Source organism: Entelurus aequoreus, linkage group LG07 (assembly GCF_033978785.1).
Source record: "Entelurus aequoreus isolate RoL-2023_Sb linkage group LG07, RoL_Eaeq_v1.1, whole genome shotgun sequence".
Classification (NCBI taxonomy): Eukaryota; Metazoa; Chordata; class Actinopteri; order Syngnathiformes; family Syngnathidae; genus Entelurus; species Entelurus aequoreus.
Window position 1 is genome coordinate 78,626,879 of NC_084737.1, and position 16,693 is coordinate 78,643,571.

The 16,693-nt window shown below is 36.9% G+C and overlaps 1 protein-coding gene across 5 annotated transcripts in view; it reads right to left on the reverse strand.

Moving 5' to 3' along the window:
- LOC133654287 (rho guanine nucleotide exchange factor 7) overlaps positions 1-16,693 on the reverse strand; it is a 74,528-nt gene that overhangs the window by 1,374 nt on the left and 56,461 nt on the right. For 3 of the 5 annotated variants that reach the window (XM_062054541.1, XM_062054543.1, XM_062054540.1), the window contains exons 2-10: positions 15,062-15,167; positions 11,052-11,198; positions 8,938-9,024; positions 8,775-8,862; positions 7,330-7,466; positions 7,109-7,255; positions 6,384-6,470; positions 1,695-1,770; positions 1,552-1,628 (exon numbers count right to left, since the gene is read on the reverse strand). In XM_062054541.1, the coding sequence (XP_061910525.1) occupies positions 1,552-1,628; positions 1,695-1,770; positions 6,384-6,470; positions 7,109-7,255; positions 7,330-7,466; positions 8,775-8,862; positions 8,938-9,024; positions 11,052-11,198; positions 15,062-15,167 (952 nt within the window). Of the gene's footprint in view, positions 1-1,551; positions 1,629-1,694; positions 1,771-6,383; positions 6,471-7,108; positions 7,256-7,329; positions 7,467-8,774; positions 8,863-8,937; positions 9,025-11,051; positions 11,199-15,061; positions 15,168-15,846; positions 16,011-16,079; positions 16,329-16,693 lie in introns of those variants that run through there. The other 2 variants (XM_062054542.1, XM_062054544.1) reach the window with 2 other exon arrangements.

A 16,693-nucleotide genomic window follows, 5' to 3' on the forward strand; every position in this document is an offset into this window, starting at 1 on the left:
TTATTCACATGTGAATAATATAAATATAGTCTATTATACAGCATTATTCACAGGTGAATAATACAAATACAGGATTATACAGCATTATTCACATGTGAATAATATAAATACAGTCTATTATACAGCATTATTCACAGGTGAATAATACAAATACAGTCTATTATACAGCATTATTTACATGTGAATAATATAAATACAGTCTATTATACAGCATTATTCACATGTGAATAATATAAATACAGTCAATTATACAGCATTATTCACATGTGCATAATATAAATATAGTCTATTATACAGCGTTATTCACATGTGAATAATATAAATACAGTCTATTATACAGCATTATTCACATGTGAATAATATAAATACAGTCTATTATACAGCATTATTCACATGTGAATAATATAAATACAGTCTATTATACAGCATTACTCACATGTGAATAATATAAATACAGTCTATTATACAGCATTATTCACATGTGAATAATATAAATACAGTCTATTATACAGCATTATTCACAGGTAAATAATACAAATACAGGATTATACAGCATTATTCACATGTGAATAATATAAATACAGTCTATTATACAGCATTATTCACAGGTGAATAATACAAATACAGTCTATTATACAGCATTATTTACATGTGAATAATATAAATACAGTCTATTATACAGCATTATTCACATGTGAATAATATAAATACAGTCTATTATACAGCGTTATTCACATGTGAATAATATAAATACAGTCTATTATACAGCATTATTCACATGTGAATAATATAAATACAGTCTATTATACAGCATTACTCACATGTGAATAATATAAATACAGTCTATTATACAGCATTATTCACATGTGAATAATATAAATACAGTCTATTATACAGCATTATTCACATGTGAATAATATAAATACAGTCAATTATACAGCATTATTCACATGTGCATAATATAAATACAGTCTATTATACAGCGTTATTCACATGTGAATAATATAAATACAGTCTATTATACAGCATTATTCACATGTGAATAATATAAATACAGTCTATTATACAGCGTTATTCACATGTGAATAATATAAATACAGTCTATTATACAGCATTATTCACATGTGAATAATATAAATACAGTCTATTATACAGCGTTATTCACATGTGAATAATATAAATACAGTCTATTATACAGCATTATTCACATGTGAATAATATAAATACAGTCTGTTATACAGCATTATTCACATGTGAATAATATAAATACAGCCTATAGATCACTGTTATAGAATATTGCCTAGTTTGTTTACTTTTTTTTTTTTTAGAGAAAGGGAACAGTGAAGGAGTATTTAGCACAGAAGTATGAACACGAATCCTATTCAGCCGTTTCCCTGGTTACGTGATACATTTCCCACGTGTTGCTAGGCGGAATACATAGGACTCCATCCTCGCACATAAAGTGACATTCTGTGCAGTGCACACACACCAGCTTGAACCAGTACTCTGTATTAAATATGAACATGAAATAATGCATTCCGTGAGTCCCACCAGTTGTAGATGCGTGATCCAGTTGTGATGATCCTCCATGCTGGTACACGACACCTGCAGAGGCTCCACCAGCTCTCCTGCAACACCACAGTACTCGTGAATACTGGAACAATACAACTCACATGCACGGTTTTTTTGCATACCTCCTAGCTCAAACTCAAGTCGTCCAGGAAGGTTTGATCTCTCCGTGACTTTGATGCTCTGACGCGGCAGCCTGCCCTATTTTAGCAAGAATGATATTTGTTTTAAATGGAGAAAGTAGTTGACTTTCATACGCTCTCACTTAGTGTCAACATGAGTGTTTTCTTCCTTACAATTTACTGGGACATTGCAACAAGTACACACAGTAGCTCAGTTACAAAGGATGGAAAGGATAAGGATGGAAAGGATAATGCACACAAGTAGAGATGTCCGACAATGGCTTTTTTGCCGATATTCCGATATTGTCCAACTCTTACTTACCGATTCCGATATCAACCAATACCAATATATACAGTCGTGGAATTGGGGGGGGTTGGTGGTAGCGGGGGATGTATATTGTAGTGCCCCGGAAGAGTTAGTGCTGCAAGGGGTTCTGGGTATTTGTTCTGCGGTGTTTATGTTGTGTTACGGTGCGGATGTTCTCCCAAAATGTGTTTGTCATTCTTGTTTGGTGTGGGTTCACAGTGTGGCGCATATTTGTAACAGTGTTAAAGTTGTTTATACGGCTACCCTCAGTGTGACCCGTATGGCTGTTGACCAAGTATGCCTTGCATCCACTTGTGCGTGTCTAAAAGCCGCGTATATTATGTGACTGGGCCGAGGAAAAGCGGACGCTAAAGGCAGTGCATTTAAGGCACGCCCCCAATAATGTTGTCCGGGTGGAAATCGGGAGAATGGTTGCCCCGGGAGATTTTCGGGATGGGCACTGAAATTCGGGAGTCTCCCCGGAATATCGGGAGGTTGAAACCGATACCGATAATTTCCGATTTTACATTTTAAAGCATTTATCGGACATCTCTACACACAAGGGCACAAAAAGAGGGCAAAAACAGAAGGTATAAAGTAGACAAAAAATGTACCATAGTAGCAATATAAAATATAACATATATGTAATATTTACATATTATATACACAATATATAATATATACTGATATACTATATTATTATATTATATGATGTTATTATATAATATATACAATATATAACAAATCCCAATGACCATGTACAATATTACAGTATAGCCTGACCTGTGTGTTGATTTACACACTTCTAGTCGAAAACGTCAGGTCCAGAAATAAAACACACAGGTCTGGCTATAAGATTAACAAATTGCGAGTCAGTTTTCTGCTTTTCCATGACATTAAGCCTTTTTAACGCTACAGCGGACAGTTATTCAACATTTACTGTACAGTGCATCCGGTATGTATTCACAACGCTTCAGTTTTTCCACATTTTGTTGTGTTACAGCCTTATTAAAAAAAAAAAAAAAACTAATTTTGGTCCTCAAAATTCCATATACAATACCCCATAATGACAACGCAAAAATATATTTTTTTAAATTTTTTTTTTAAATTTATTAAAAAATATATATATTTTTTAAATAACATAATATTTACAGTCTTTACTCAATACTTCTAGCCGAAACCGCCAGGTGCGGAAATAAACACACAGGATAACAAGAATAACAAATTGCGAGCCAGTTTTCTGCTTTTGCAACGCTTCAGTTTTTCCACATTTTGTTATTTTACAGCCTTATTCCAAAAAAGAATAAACTAATTTTGGTCCTTAAAATTCCATATACAATATCCCATAATGACAATGCAAAAATATTTTTATTTTTATTTTTTTTAAATTTATTAAAAATAAAAAAAATCACATAATATTTACAGTCTTTACTCAATACTTCTACCCGAAACCGCCAGGTCCGTAAATAAACACACAGGATAACAAGAATAACAAATTGCGAGCCAGTTTTCTGCTTTTGCAACACTTCAGTTTTTCCACATTTTGTTATGTTGCAGCCTTATTCCAAAAAACAATAAACTAATTTTGATCCTTAAAATTCTGTATACAATACCCCATAATGAAAATGTCAAAAAATATATTTTAAATTTTTTTTCTAATTTATTAAAAATATATATATTTTTTAAATAACATAATATTTACAGTCTTTACTCAATACTTCTAGCCGAAACTGCCAGGTCCAGAAATAAACACACAGGATAACAAGAATAACAAATTGCGAGCCAGTTTTCTGCTTTTGCAACAACTCAGTTTTTCCACATTTTGTTATGTTACAGCCTTATTCCAAAAAACAATGAACTAATTTTGATCCTTAAAATTCTGTATACAATACCCCATATTAACAATGTTAAAAAATATATTTACTTTTTTTTCTAATTTATTAAAAATAAAAAAACAAAAAAAATCACATAATATTCACAGTTTTTACACAATACTTTGCCTCAAGTCTTTTTGAATATGATGCCACAAACTTGGCACACCTTATCTTTGGGCAGGGTCGGTCATTCCTCTTCACAGCACCTCTCAAGCTCCATCAGGTTGGATGGGAAGTGTTAGTTTTCACTAGTGTTTGTCTCTGCATTCATCTTTCCCTCTATCCTGACGTTATACTGTATGTTGGTTATACTTAATTTGCATGACTGGGGAAAGTTGTTTGGATTTGGTCATATAAATTAATGCTGTGCTCAAACTACTTTCAAATGAAATTCATAGTCATTGAACATCGGTTCTTCCATTGCCCACAAGGGGGCGGCAATAACACTCTGATTAAATCCACAGGCATCTACATTTGGTTGAAAACAGCCCACGGGTCATTTTTCTTGTTAAACTTGTGATGTCCTACAGGCCGCACTTGGCCCGTAGGCCGTAGTTTGTACACTACTGCTCTATATCAACACAATAATACTATAATAATATTTCCAGGACCTTTGTATTGTGAGGCACACGCACTAACCCCTGATCCACTGTGCTTCCCGAATATTTTTTATTTTTAATAAATTTGCAAATTAAAAAAATATTTTTTGCCTTTTGAGTTTTGACTGCCTAGCCCTAATTTTGACTGTTTTGACTGCCGAGTCCTGATTACAAAACCATTGCATCTGAGCTTCGCCTACCATCTCTGCACCCTGGGTTACGCCAACAGCAACCATGCTCTACCGTGACTACTCTGTGTATATCCTATTCTATTTAAATCATGCGAATACTATTTTTACTTGTGGTACTTATTGGGTGAATCTAGGACCCCTGGTACTAAGTTCTGTGCCATTTCATGTGTGCCGTTATGACAATAAAGATCCTTGGAGAAATCACATAAATATACACACTGCAAAAAAACAGTGTTCAAAAACAAGAAGAAAAAAAATCAAAAATTAGGGGTATTTTATTTGAACTAAGCAAAATTATCTGCCAATAGAACAAGAAAATTTGGCTTGTCAAGACTTTCCAAAACAAGTAAAATTAGCTAACCTCAATGAACCCCAAAATACCTTAAAATAAGTATATTCACACTAATAACAACTGTACTACTACTGCAAAAACTGAAATCTAAGTAAGAATAAATATCTCAAATAAGGGTGATATTTGCTTATTTTCTGTCTGATAAGATAATTCTTCTCACTAAGCAGATTTTATGTTAGAGTGTTTTACTTGTTTTAAGTGTTTTGGTCCTAAATGATCTCAGTAGGATATTACAGCTTGTTGCTGAGATTTGATTACCTATATTGAGTAAAACATGCTTGAAACTAGAATATCAAGTGTTGCAAAGCTGTGTCATCAACACTCACAAGTATAAAACTACTTTTCTTAAAGTAATAATTTCTTATTTCAAGCATGAAAAAAAAAATCATGACTTTAACACAATTGTGTCTCATAATTAAAACAGATGACAGCCAAATGGACTTTTCTGTTTTATTTTCAATGAAACAATAGAAAATACGTACTCATATAGTAGTACAGTTGGCACAGTACAGCAAACTGACAGTTAATATTTAAACATTTGACATTTCAAACAATTTTGAACAGAAATAGTTCATGCACATTCAGATAAATTCCTCAAAATTACAATTAAAAATTTTTTGGCCGGGGGCCGGGTTGTAAATATGCGCACTAATTGACTGAAAGAGCACGTACTTGGCGCAATGATGTCATGTTATCCATGGAAAAAAACATTTTTAGACCATATGATTTGCCTGAGCGGCTAGGAGACCCCGAGAGTAACAAGCGGTTGCCTTGTTGCCTTTCCATTAAGAACAATACATTTGTTTTAGTATAAGTTTGCTGGTTTCAAGAAACATAATGCTGAGCGCATATCATTATGTCAAGATAATGGCACTAGCATTTACTTAACAGCAAAATTCCATTTGGCTGTCATCTGTTTTAAATTTTTATGAGACAATTGTGTCAAAGTCAAGTTTTGTTTTTTTCATGCTTGAAATAAGAAATTATTGCTTTAAAAAAGTAGTTTTACACTTGTGAGTGTTGATGACACAGCTTTGCAACACTTGATATTCTAGTTTCAAGCATGTTTTACTCAATATAGGTCATCAAATCTCAGCAACAAGCTGTAATATCTTACTGAGATCATTTAGGACCAAAACTCTTAAAACAAGTAAAACACTCTAACATAAAATCTGCTAAATGAGAATAATTATCTTATCAGACAGAAAATAAGCAAATATCACCCATATTTGAGATAATTAATCTTATTTAGATTTCAGTTTTTGCAGTGCAGTACTAGCTGTTTATTTTGAAATATGCTTTTAGATGTATAACACCAACTTTTGGTAAGAAAGTGTATGGAAATAGTGGCACACAGATGGTTCCTGACCTGATATGTGATATTGAGCAGCTGGTTGTCGACTGACAGCAGCAGCACGTCTTGGGGGAAGAGAACCATCAGTCGTTCTTGGAGACCCTTTAACAAACAAATACATTTTTTTATGCAAAAATTACCGTATTTTTCAGACTATAAGTCGCAGTTTTTTTTTCATAGTTTGGCCGGGGGTGCGACTTATACTCAGGAGCGACTTATGTGTGAAATTATTAACACATTAGCGTAAAATATCAAATAATATTATTTAGCTCATTCACGTAAGAGACTAGACGTATAAGATTTCATGGGATTTAGCGATTAGGAGTGACAGATTGTTTGGTAAACGTATAGCATGTTCTATATGTTAGTTATTTGAATGACTCTTACCATAATATGTTACGTTAACATACCAGGCACGTTCTCAGTTGGTTATTTATGCCTCATATAACGTACACTTATTCAGCCTGTTGTTCACTATTCTTTATTTATTTTAAATTGCCTTTCAAATGTCTATTCTTGGTGTTGGCTTTTATCTAATAAATTTCCCCCAAAAATGCGACTTATACTCCAGTGCGACTTATATATGTTTTTTTCCTTCTTTATTATGCATTTTCGGCAGGTGCGACTTATACTCCGGAGCGACTTATACTCCGAAAAATACGGTAGTTAATGCTTGTTTTTTTTATTGTTGATAAAAGTCAGCAACATCTGCAGGAGGATGCTGGTACTTCCTGGAGTACCTGTCTGTGTGTGCTGATGATGTGCACCACTGACAGGTAGCTTGGTGGTCCCATGTGCAGTATCGGTGAACCCTCCCACTCCCATATCGGCGCATGGATCAAGTACTTCTTCAACTCCTCTCTTTTCCAGTGCTCATCACAAGGCAGCTGCACACAAGAACCGAATCAGAACCAAATTATTTTTGTCATGTACGCTAGCTTGACAAAAAAGCTTCCATTACCAGGTAGGAGAGAGCACAGTGGGAGGGACTTGTAGGTTGGGTCATGGACTTGTACCTCCTGTCTTCCACGTGCCGCATCCAGGTCTGCAGCTCAGCACGGGTGCTACATATGAAGACCTTGGGCTCCATCATCCGACCTGCATCAAACATATTTCATATTCCTCCAAGGTTTCCCATTGGGTTGAGTTTTTCCTTGCCCTGATGTGGGATCTGAGCCGAGGATGTCGTTGTGGCTTGTGCAGCCCTTTGAGACACTCGTGATTTAGGGCTATATAAGTAAACAGTGATTGATTGATTGATTGATATTTGGATCAGAAACCTAACCGCTGCCCCATAAAAGTAGGTGACATTGTTATCACCAGGAAAGATGAGGTCACCTACCTAGGTTCCATTCTAGAGGCTAACCTTTCCTGTGATAAAATGGCAACCAAGGTGATCAAAAAGGTTAACCAACAAACGAGATTTCTCTACAGAATCTCCTCTCTGGTCAACAAAAGCACCATGAGGATTCTGGCGGGAACTCTCGTTCAACCCTTTTTCGATTACGCGTGCACCTCCTGGTACCCTAGCACCTCCAAAACCCTCAAATCTAAACTCCAAACATCTCAGAACAAGCTAGTCAGGTTACGTCTAGACCTCCACCCCAGATCCCACCTCACTCCTACCCACTTCTCTAAAGTGGGCTGGCTCAAGGTGGAGGACAGAGTTAAACAACTTGCACTGAGCCTAGTCTATAAAATCCGCTACACCTCCCTGATACCGAAGTACATGTCAAACTACTTCCTTAACGTAAATGGCCGCCATAACCACAACACCAGGGGGAGCTCCAATAACCACGTTAAACCCAGATTCCGAACTAATAAAGGTCTTAACTCATTCTCTTTCTATGCCACATCAATGTGGAATGCGCTCCCAACAGGTGTAAAAGAAAGGGCATCTCTATCCTCCTTCAAAACCGCAATAAAAGTTCACCTCCAGGCAGCTACAACCCTAAACTAACACCCTCCCCGGATTGCTAATAATCAAATGTAAACAATCAAATGCAGATACTTTTTCTTATGCCTTCTGATCTCTCTCTCTCTCTCTCTCTCTCTCTCTCTCTCTCTCTCTCTCTCTCTCTCTCTCTCTCTCTCTCTGTCCACTACTTGATGTCCATATCCTACCCCCCCCCCCCCTCCACACCCTTGATTGTAAATAATGTAAATAATTCAATGTGATTATCTTGTGTGATGACTGTATTATGATGATAGTATATATGATAGTATATATCTGTATCATGAATCTATTTAAGTGGACCCCGACTTAAACAAGTTGAAAAACTTATTCGGGTGTTACCATTTAGTGGTCAATTGTACGGAATATGTACTTCACTGTGCAACCTACTAATAAAAGTCTCAATCAATCAATCAATCAATCAATGCCCCTGAAATGTAGCGAGGACCTACTGCTGATCTCAAACATGTGAGGTGGCTGTGAGACGTTTCGCTCCGTGGAGATGATGTGGAAGGAGAGTCCAGAAAGAGGAAGCATTCCCTGGAAGACACCAGAAAAATCTACCTTAGAGAGGAAAAAAAAGACAGCTGGGGTTCAAGTTCAGTCCCTTCAAACCTCGTAAAGAAAGTCTTGCTGGGTGTGGTCCAAGGAGAGGAGGAGCATGTGGAAGGAGAATAAAACCAGGAAGTAATCACACTTGTCCTGCAAGAGGAAATATAAGCGTTAATAACATACATGTCTGCTGTACTACTCCTATATGCACAGTACTGTAAGTATTACTGTACTATATGGTTACTGGGGTTCAATTCCAACCTTCTACCATCCTAGTCATGTCCGTTGTGTCCTTGGGCAAGACACTTCACCCTTGCTCCTGATGGCTGCTGGTTAGCGCCTTGCATGGCAGCTCCCGCCATCAGTGTGTGAATGTGTGTGTGAATGTGTGTGTGAATGTGGAAATAGTGTCAAAGCGCTTTGAGTACCTTGAAGGTAGAAAAGCGCTATACAAGTATAACCCATTTATCATTATATGAGCTCTTGTAATATGGACAAGAAATTGTCTTTTTATGCAACCAAACATGCAAACAAAAAGGTTTTTTTGCTTGCAAATGTTTTTTCCATTAAAATTATTATTTTTTGGGTTGCAAACCTTTTTTTGTTAGACATATGTTTCGTTACAAATCGTTTTTGGTTGCAAATCGCTGTTTGTTACAAAAAAATTCTTAGGGTTGTAAATCGCTTTTTTTTGTCAACATTTTTTTGGGTTGCAAATCTTTTGTTACAAATAGTTTTTCTTAAAACTCGTTTGTTGGTTGCAAATCATATTTTGTTACAAAACATTTTTTTTAATACATTTTTTTGTTTCAAATAGTTTTGTTTTTTTGTGGTAATCTTTTTTGTTTCAAATCTTTTATTGTTTGTTTCAAATCTATTTTTTGTTGCAAAATATTATAAATGTTTTCGGTTGTAAAATATTTTTTGATTTTTGGTTACAAATCGTTTTTTTTTGTATTACGGATTGTTTTTTGGTTACAAATCGTTTATTTTATTTTATTACCAATAGTTTTTTTTGCCTGCAATTCTGGTTATTGGAGTAATACATCGTTTTTGGGTTTCCGCTTGCAAGTTGTTTTTTGACTGCATTTTTTAGTTTGTTTTTTGTTAAAAAATGTTTAATACATTTTTTATTTTCAAATAGTTTTGTTGTTTTTGGTAATCTTTTTTGTTTCAAATCTTTTATTGTTTGTTTCAAATCTTTTTTTTGTTGCAAAATATTACACATTTTTAGGTTGTAAAATATTTTTTAATTTTGGTTGCAAATCGTTTTTTGTTTTTTTTTGTATTACGGATTATTTTTTGGTTGCAAATTATATATTTTTTTATTACCAATAATTTTTTTGGCCTGCAATTCTGGTTATTTGAGTAACTAATTGTTTTTGGGAGCAAATATTTCCACTTGTAAGTTGCATTTTTTTAGTTTGTTTTTTGTTACAAGTAGTCTTTTTAGTGCCCTGCGATGAGGTGGCGACTTGTCCAGGGTGTACCCCGCCTTCCGCCCGATTGTAGCTGAGATAGGCTCCAGCGCCCTCCGCGACCCCGAAGGGAATAAGCGGTAGAAAATGGATGGATGGATGGATGGATAGTCTTTTTGGTTGCAAATAGTTAATTTTTTCAGTTTTTTTGATTGCAAATTGTTTTTTTTTTGGTTACACTTTTTTTTTTTTGCCACAAAATCATTTTTCTGCTTACAAATCGTATGGTTGAAAATCTTTTTTGTTGTTGTTGTTGCAAGTTTTTCGGTTGCAAAATTGTGAGTTTTTTTTGGGTTACAACTTTTATTGTCACAAATAATTTTTTTCTGGTTACAAATCTTTTTTTTTATTTGCAAATTGTTAGTTTTTATTTGGTTCCAAATGTTTTTTGGTTGCAAATCCTTTTTTGAGAGCGGGGACCTTCTCAGAACAATTTCTTAGTGTTGTTGAGGAAGTAGTCAACTCAACCAAGACTGACCAACAAAAAAGATTATATCGTATTTGTCACAAAAAAGATTAAAATAAAAAAAAAGAAAAGGTTTGTAACACACAAAAAAAAAATTGCAACCAAAAATGTTTGTGATTGAAAATATTTGTTTCTATTTTAAATGCATTTTTTGTTTGTTTGCACTAAAAAAACACATTTCTCTAAAAAGTGTACTACAGTATATATAATGTAGTACTGTAGTACAATCTGACCTGAGCGTGTTTGCTGTGCAGACACACTAAGGAGGAGTGGATGATCTCTCCAAACATGTGAGCAGGTCGACCCTCCCAGCCTCTGATTGGCTGCTGGGAGTAGATCCTGTGGTGCAGATCCTCTCTGCTCTTGCCCCACAGCACCCCCTAAAGACACAAAGACCATATTACACCATATTGCTTTTGTAGATTGGTTTTGATATAGACATATACTGTAAATACATGATTTTATTTTTAAACTGCTACTTTTTGACATATCTGACTTGTTTAATCCTATGTCTTCTCCATTAATCATAACATCCTATTGACAACTTCGTATAAAAGCATGAACGTATGAAAATAATGGAAATTAATTATAATTAATATAATGAAAATAGTATATTACCCTAATTTGTACAACTAATGAATGAATTCATAATAATATAGTTTAATTATTTTTTAAATAACTAGAATATAATTATATATAATATAATGAATATTTACACAATACTAAAGTGAAATAACATATTGTTAATAATGATAAATGCACATATTTTGTATAATAATTGTATTAAGATTGTATTTTTTTTAAATACAAAAATAATTGTTATTAACTATTTTGATTATTATTATGAATTGTTGCTAATAATTTGTATTATTGTCATTGATGTTTAAATTATGTAATTCGGTAACTTTGGTTTGGGATTCCCTCGCCCGTACGCAGGTCACCAGGGCCCACCTCCGGAGCCAGGCCTGGAGGTGGGGTCTATGGCGAGCGCCTGGGGCCCGGCAGGGCACAGCCCGAAGAGACGACGTGGGTCCCCCCCTACAATGGGCTCATTACTCATAAGAGGGGGCATTAAGGCCGAGTGCCTTGTGAACTGGGCGGCAGTCGAAGGCAGGGCCCTTGGCGGTCTGATCCTCGACAACAGAAGCTGGCTCTTGGGACGTGGAATGTCACCTCGCTTTGGGGGTAGGAGCCTGAGCTTTGGAACCAGTCCTCTCGAGAGGGGCTGGACTCTCTTCCTCTCTGGCGTCGCACGCAGTGAGAGGCAACAAGTGGGGCTGGCAGGGCCTGGGGAATCTGTGGTGGGCTAACCCATCTCTAGGGGCTGTGGTTGCCGAGGTGGTTAAAAGCTCCTCGGGGGCAGGGCCCCGGGGGTGGATGAGATGCGCCTGGAGTTCCATAGGACTCTGGATGCTGTGGGGCTGTCTTGGTTGACACGATTTTGCAGGATTATGGGGACATGATGATTTGAAGATCGGGGTGGTGGTTCCTCTTTTTAAGAAGGGGAACCAGATGGTGTGCTCCAACTATTGTGGGATTAGTCGAACCTCGGATTCAGGAGGAGTAGTGTGGTTTTCATCCTGATCATGGAACTGTGGACCAGCGCTATACTCTCGGCAGGGTCTTTGAGGGTTCATGGGAGTTTGCCCAACCAGTCTACATGTTTTGTGGACATGGAGAAGGCATCCGACCGTGTCCCTGGGGAATTCCTATGGGGATTGCTCACAGAGTATGGGGTGTCGGACTGCCTGATTGTAGTGGTCCGCTCTCTGTATGATCTGTGTCAGAGCTTGGTCCGCATTGCCAACAGCAAGTCAGACCCATTTCCAGTGAGGATTGGACTCCACTTTGTCACTGATTCTGTTCATAACTTTTAAGGACATAATTTCTAGGGGATCCAGTTTGGTAGCTGCAAGATTAGGTCTCTGCTTTTTTGCGGAGGATGTGGTCTTGCTGGTTTCATCTGGCCAGGACCCTCAGCTCTCACTGGAATCGGTTGGCAGCCAAGTGTGAAGCGAATGGGATGAAAATCTGTACCTCTGAGTCCATGGTTCTCGTCCAGAAAAGGTTGGAGTGCCATATCCGAGTTGGGGAAGAGATATTTCCCCAGGTGGAGGAGTACAAGTACCTCAGAGTATTGTTCACGAGTGAGGGTAGAGTGGATTGTGTGATCGAAAGGCGGATCTGTGCGGCATCTGCAGTGATGCGGACCCTAAATCAATCCTTGAATTTACCGGTTGATCTACATTCCTGTCCTCACCTATGAGCTTTGGGTTGTGACTGAAAGGACAAGATTGGGTTGTGACTGAAAGGACAAGATCACGGGTACAAGCGGCCGAAATGAGTTTCCTCCGTCGGATGGCAGGGGTCTACCCTAGAGATAGGGTAAAAAGCTCTGTTATTCGTGAGGAGTTTAAAGTAAAGCCATTGCTCCTCCCCATCTGGACCCTGGGGAGGTGTTTAGGGCACATCCGACCAGTATGAGGCCACGAGGAAGACCCAGGACAGGTTGGGGATACTATGTCTCCCAGCTGGCCTGGGAATGCCTCGGGATCCCCCGGGAGAAGCTGGACGAAGTGGCTGGGGAGAGGGAAGTCTGGGCTTCTCTGCTTAGGCTGCTGCCCCCGTGATCCGACCTCGGATAAGCGGAATGAGATGGATGGCTGAATGGATGGTAACTATAGTAATTAAAATTTGTTATACATATGTGTATTATTCACAATATTTTTATTTCCTTTTTAGTTATATTTTAACTATCCATCCATCCATTTTCTACCACTTGTAACTATGTATATTTAAAATGTAGGATATTATACTTTGTTATCATTTAAAAATATTTCATTATACATCATTACAACAAGTTGAGATATTCTTGTAAAATACGTTACTGTATTTCATTGAGTTATTTTCCCATTCTTTGAACTTTCTGTAAAGTTTGAACCACAGTACAGACTCATTGAAAATGTACTACAGTGACACACACACACACACACACACACACACACACACACACGCACACACACACACGCACACACACACACATTCTTGTATTTGTTACCTTCTTCAGACCTCCGAACAATGCCTATCTCTTTTGGACCACCATTTCTAGATATATAAATATTTGTATTTGCAACATTAATATTATATACATACTATGCAGATATAAAAAAAAACTTGGGATTTCACAAGACAAAGGTCACAATTTCACAAGAAAAACTTGGCAGTATTATAATAAAAATCGAAATTTTACTCAACGCAAGTCAAAATGTTACAAGAAAAACTGAACATTTGTGCAATATTATGATAAAAGTTGGAATTTTACTCAATAAAAATCGCAATTTTACGAGAAAAGCTTAAAATTCTAGCAATTTTATGAAAAGAGTCCTAATTTTACTCAATAAAAGTCACAATTTTATAAGAAAACTTGTATATTTTGGCAAAATTGTAATAATACTCGGAATTTTTACTTGGCAAAATTATGACAAAAGTAATCATTTTACTAAAAAAAATCACTATTTTACAAGAACAACGAAAAAATTGGCAATACTGTGATAAAAGTTCAGAATTTTACACGACAAATGTCACCATTTTGCATTAAAAAGTAATAATTTTACATAAAAAAGAAAATAATTTTACGAGGAAATATTGCAATATTACAGGAACAGAAATAATATGAGAAATTGTTCCCAATTTTATTTTAAAAAAAAGTCGACACATTGTGAGAAAAAGACTGCTTTTAGTACATTTATTTTTTTATTTTTTGTTGGTAATTGTTTTTTAATCTTCATTATTTACTTCAAGTTATTACAGTATGTTCCTATATACATATTTATTTATTTTTTTAAATACATTTTGGCCAAAGGGAGCGCATTTCAATTTCTTACACACACTTGTTATTACATATGTTGACCAGAGGGGGAGCACTTCAAATGATTACACACAGTTGTTATTTCATATGTTGGCCAGAGGGGGAACACTCTTAAAACCGACACACAGTCAATTTGAAAAATCCCTCCTTTTTGGGACCAGCCACATTTTGATAGATTTCACCACCAGGGGTGCAAATGAGACATTCTCTATTAGTTGCAATGGTTTTCCATATTGGGACCATGATTTCGGTCCTAACTTGTTCACCGGTCCTCATATGGAAGGTACTTTTCCTCGTTGATGTCTCAAGAAGGGTAGCAATACAAGAACACACACACACACACACACACAAACACACACACACAGTAAGAGTGACCTGTTGCTCCAGGTGTCGTAGCGAAGTGTAACATGATGGCTGTTTGTCGTCTTTGCTGCTCCTCCTTACTGACAGTTGAAGTCTGGTCTCTCCCAATGCCCACACACTAACAACACAACACAACACAACACACATTAACTTACAATTTTTGGTGTACAAGCTACTGAATAGGTTGTAAAAAATGTACACATCATGTCTATCACCAAAAATGATTCCCGGGCGCGGTCACCGCTGCTGCTCACTGCTCCCCTCACCTCCCAGGGGTGATCAAGGGTGATGGGTCAAATGCAGAGAATAATTTCGCCACACCTAGTGTGTGTGTGTGACAATCATTGATACTTTAACTTTTAAATAATATGGTGACTTAATGGGTGAGGGCGGACCTACGTCACTTCCGCCTACCAATCCCCTAGCAACCGGGAATTCGTTGAAAACAAACCAGCTCACAGCGAACACAGCATTGACAGAAAAAGCATTTAACGAGCGTTGTGGCTTGGAAGTCGGCGTTAAATCCTTCATTTACGCATTTTTACTTATTCGCATATCGTGTGAAAAAACGAAAATGTATTATTTGCGTCAGACTCGTCTCAGTGAACTTTAAAGCTTCTCAGGCTTAGCTTAGCTTGCTAGTTAGCTTAGCCTGCGCGCTACTAAGAAAGAGACGCGGAAGTTATCAACAAGAAGATCAAGTGTTAGTGTATAAAATATTGAGAGATTTGAGGGCTACATGTATTGTTTAAGTACAACTGTTCTTCGCCAGGTGTTCTTTGGCCGCCCTGGCTTACGTTTTCCCGGTGGTGTCCATCTTAACGCTGCCTTTGGTATCCTCTCGTTGTCCGGTTTTCGAAAATAGCTAGCTAGGCTATAGACTATATAGTATATACCGCATGTTATTTTTGTACAACAACAACTTCCGCTGTCGAACGTTATAAGGTAAAAATTCAACAAGTACAACATTAGCACGGACGGTATAGCCAAATTGTGGTTAAGAAGGTGGATTTTTGTTCCTTATATTTACCAGAAACGAAGTGATCCGAACACACGACCCGGGACTTTGGGGGACTCCAGTGAGAACCGTCCTCGTTTTCCCGGTGTAAAGCTGCGAGCCATTTGTCTCGTCTCTGTGGGCTTTTATCGCGCTTTGGCGGAACATAATACAACCTTTGTTTTCCCTGTTTCCAGTTGTGGTTAGCACAACCAAAAACAACACCGTTTTTCGGCATTTTGGAGGCAGAATGACGGGTTTAACCAGCGTAGGTCGACAGGTTAAAGAGTAATGGCAACGGTTTGTTTTCAACGCCAGTCTGGTTGCTATGACTCGAAGAACCCGTATGTAGCTCAGTTGCCCGGATGTCGGCCCTCAGCAAATAGTAGAACCTCAAATAAATATTACTGCTTGTCCATTAAACTGTTATAAATGTTATTTTCTGTATCATTAAAATTTCTTTTTTTTTAATTTACCAGAGTAAAAATCACAAAATTTGCACACAAGTCGATCATTCAGCGTGTGTTGCCGTGTGGAAGAGAAAGAGGGCGTGGCTTACTGCTGGTCTGCTAGCACAATGTCGCTAAAATCATGACACCATGAATTTCTGGTATGAAACCTGCAGAATGTACAACCTGTTTTATGTT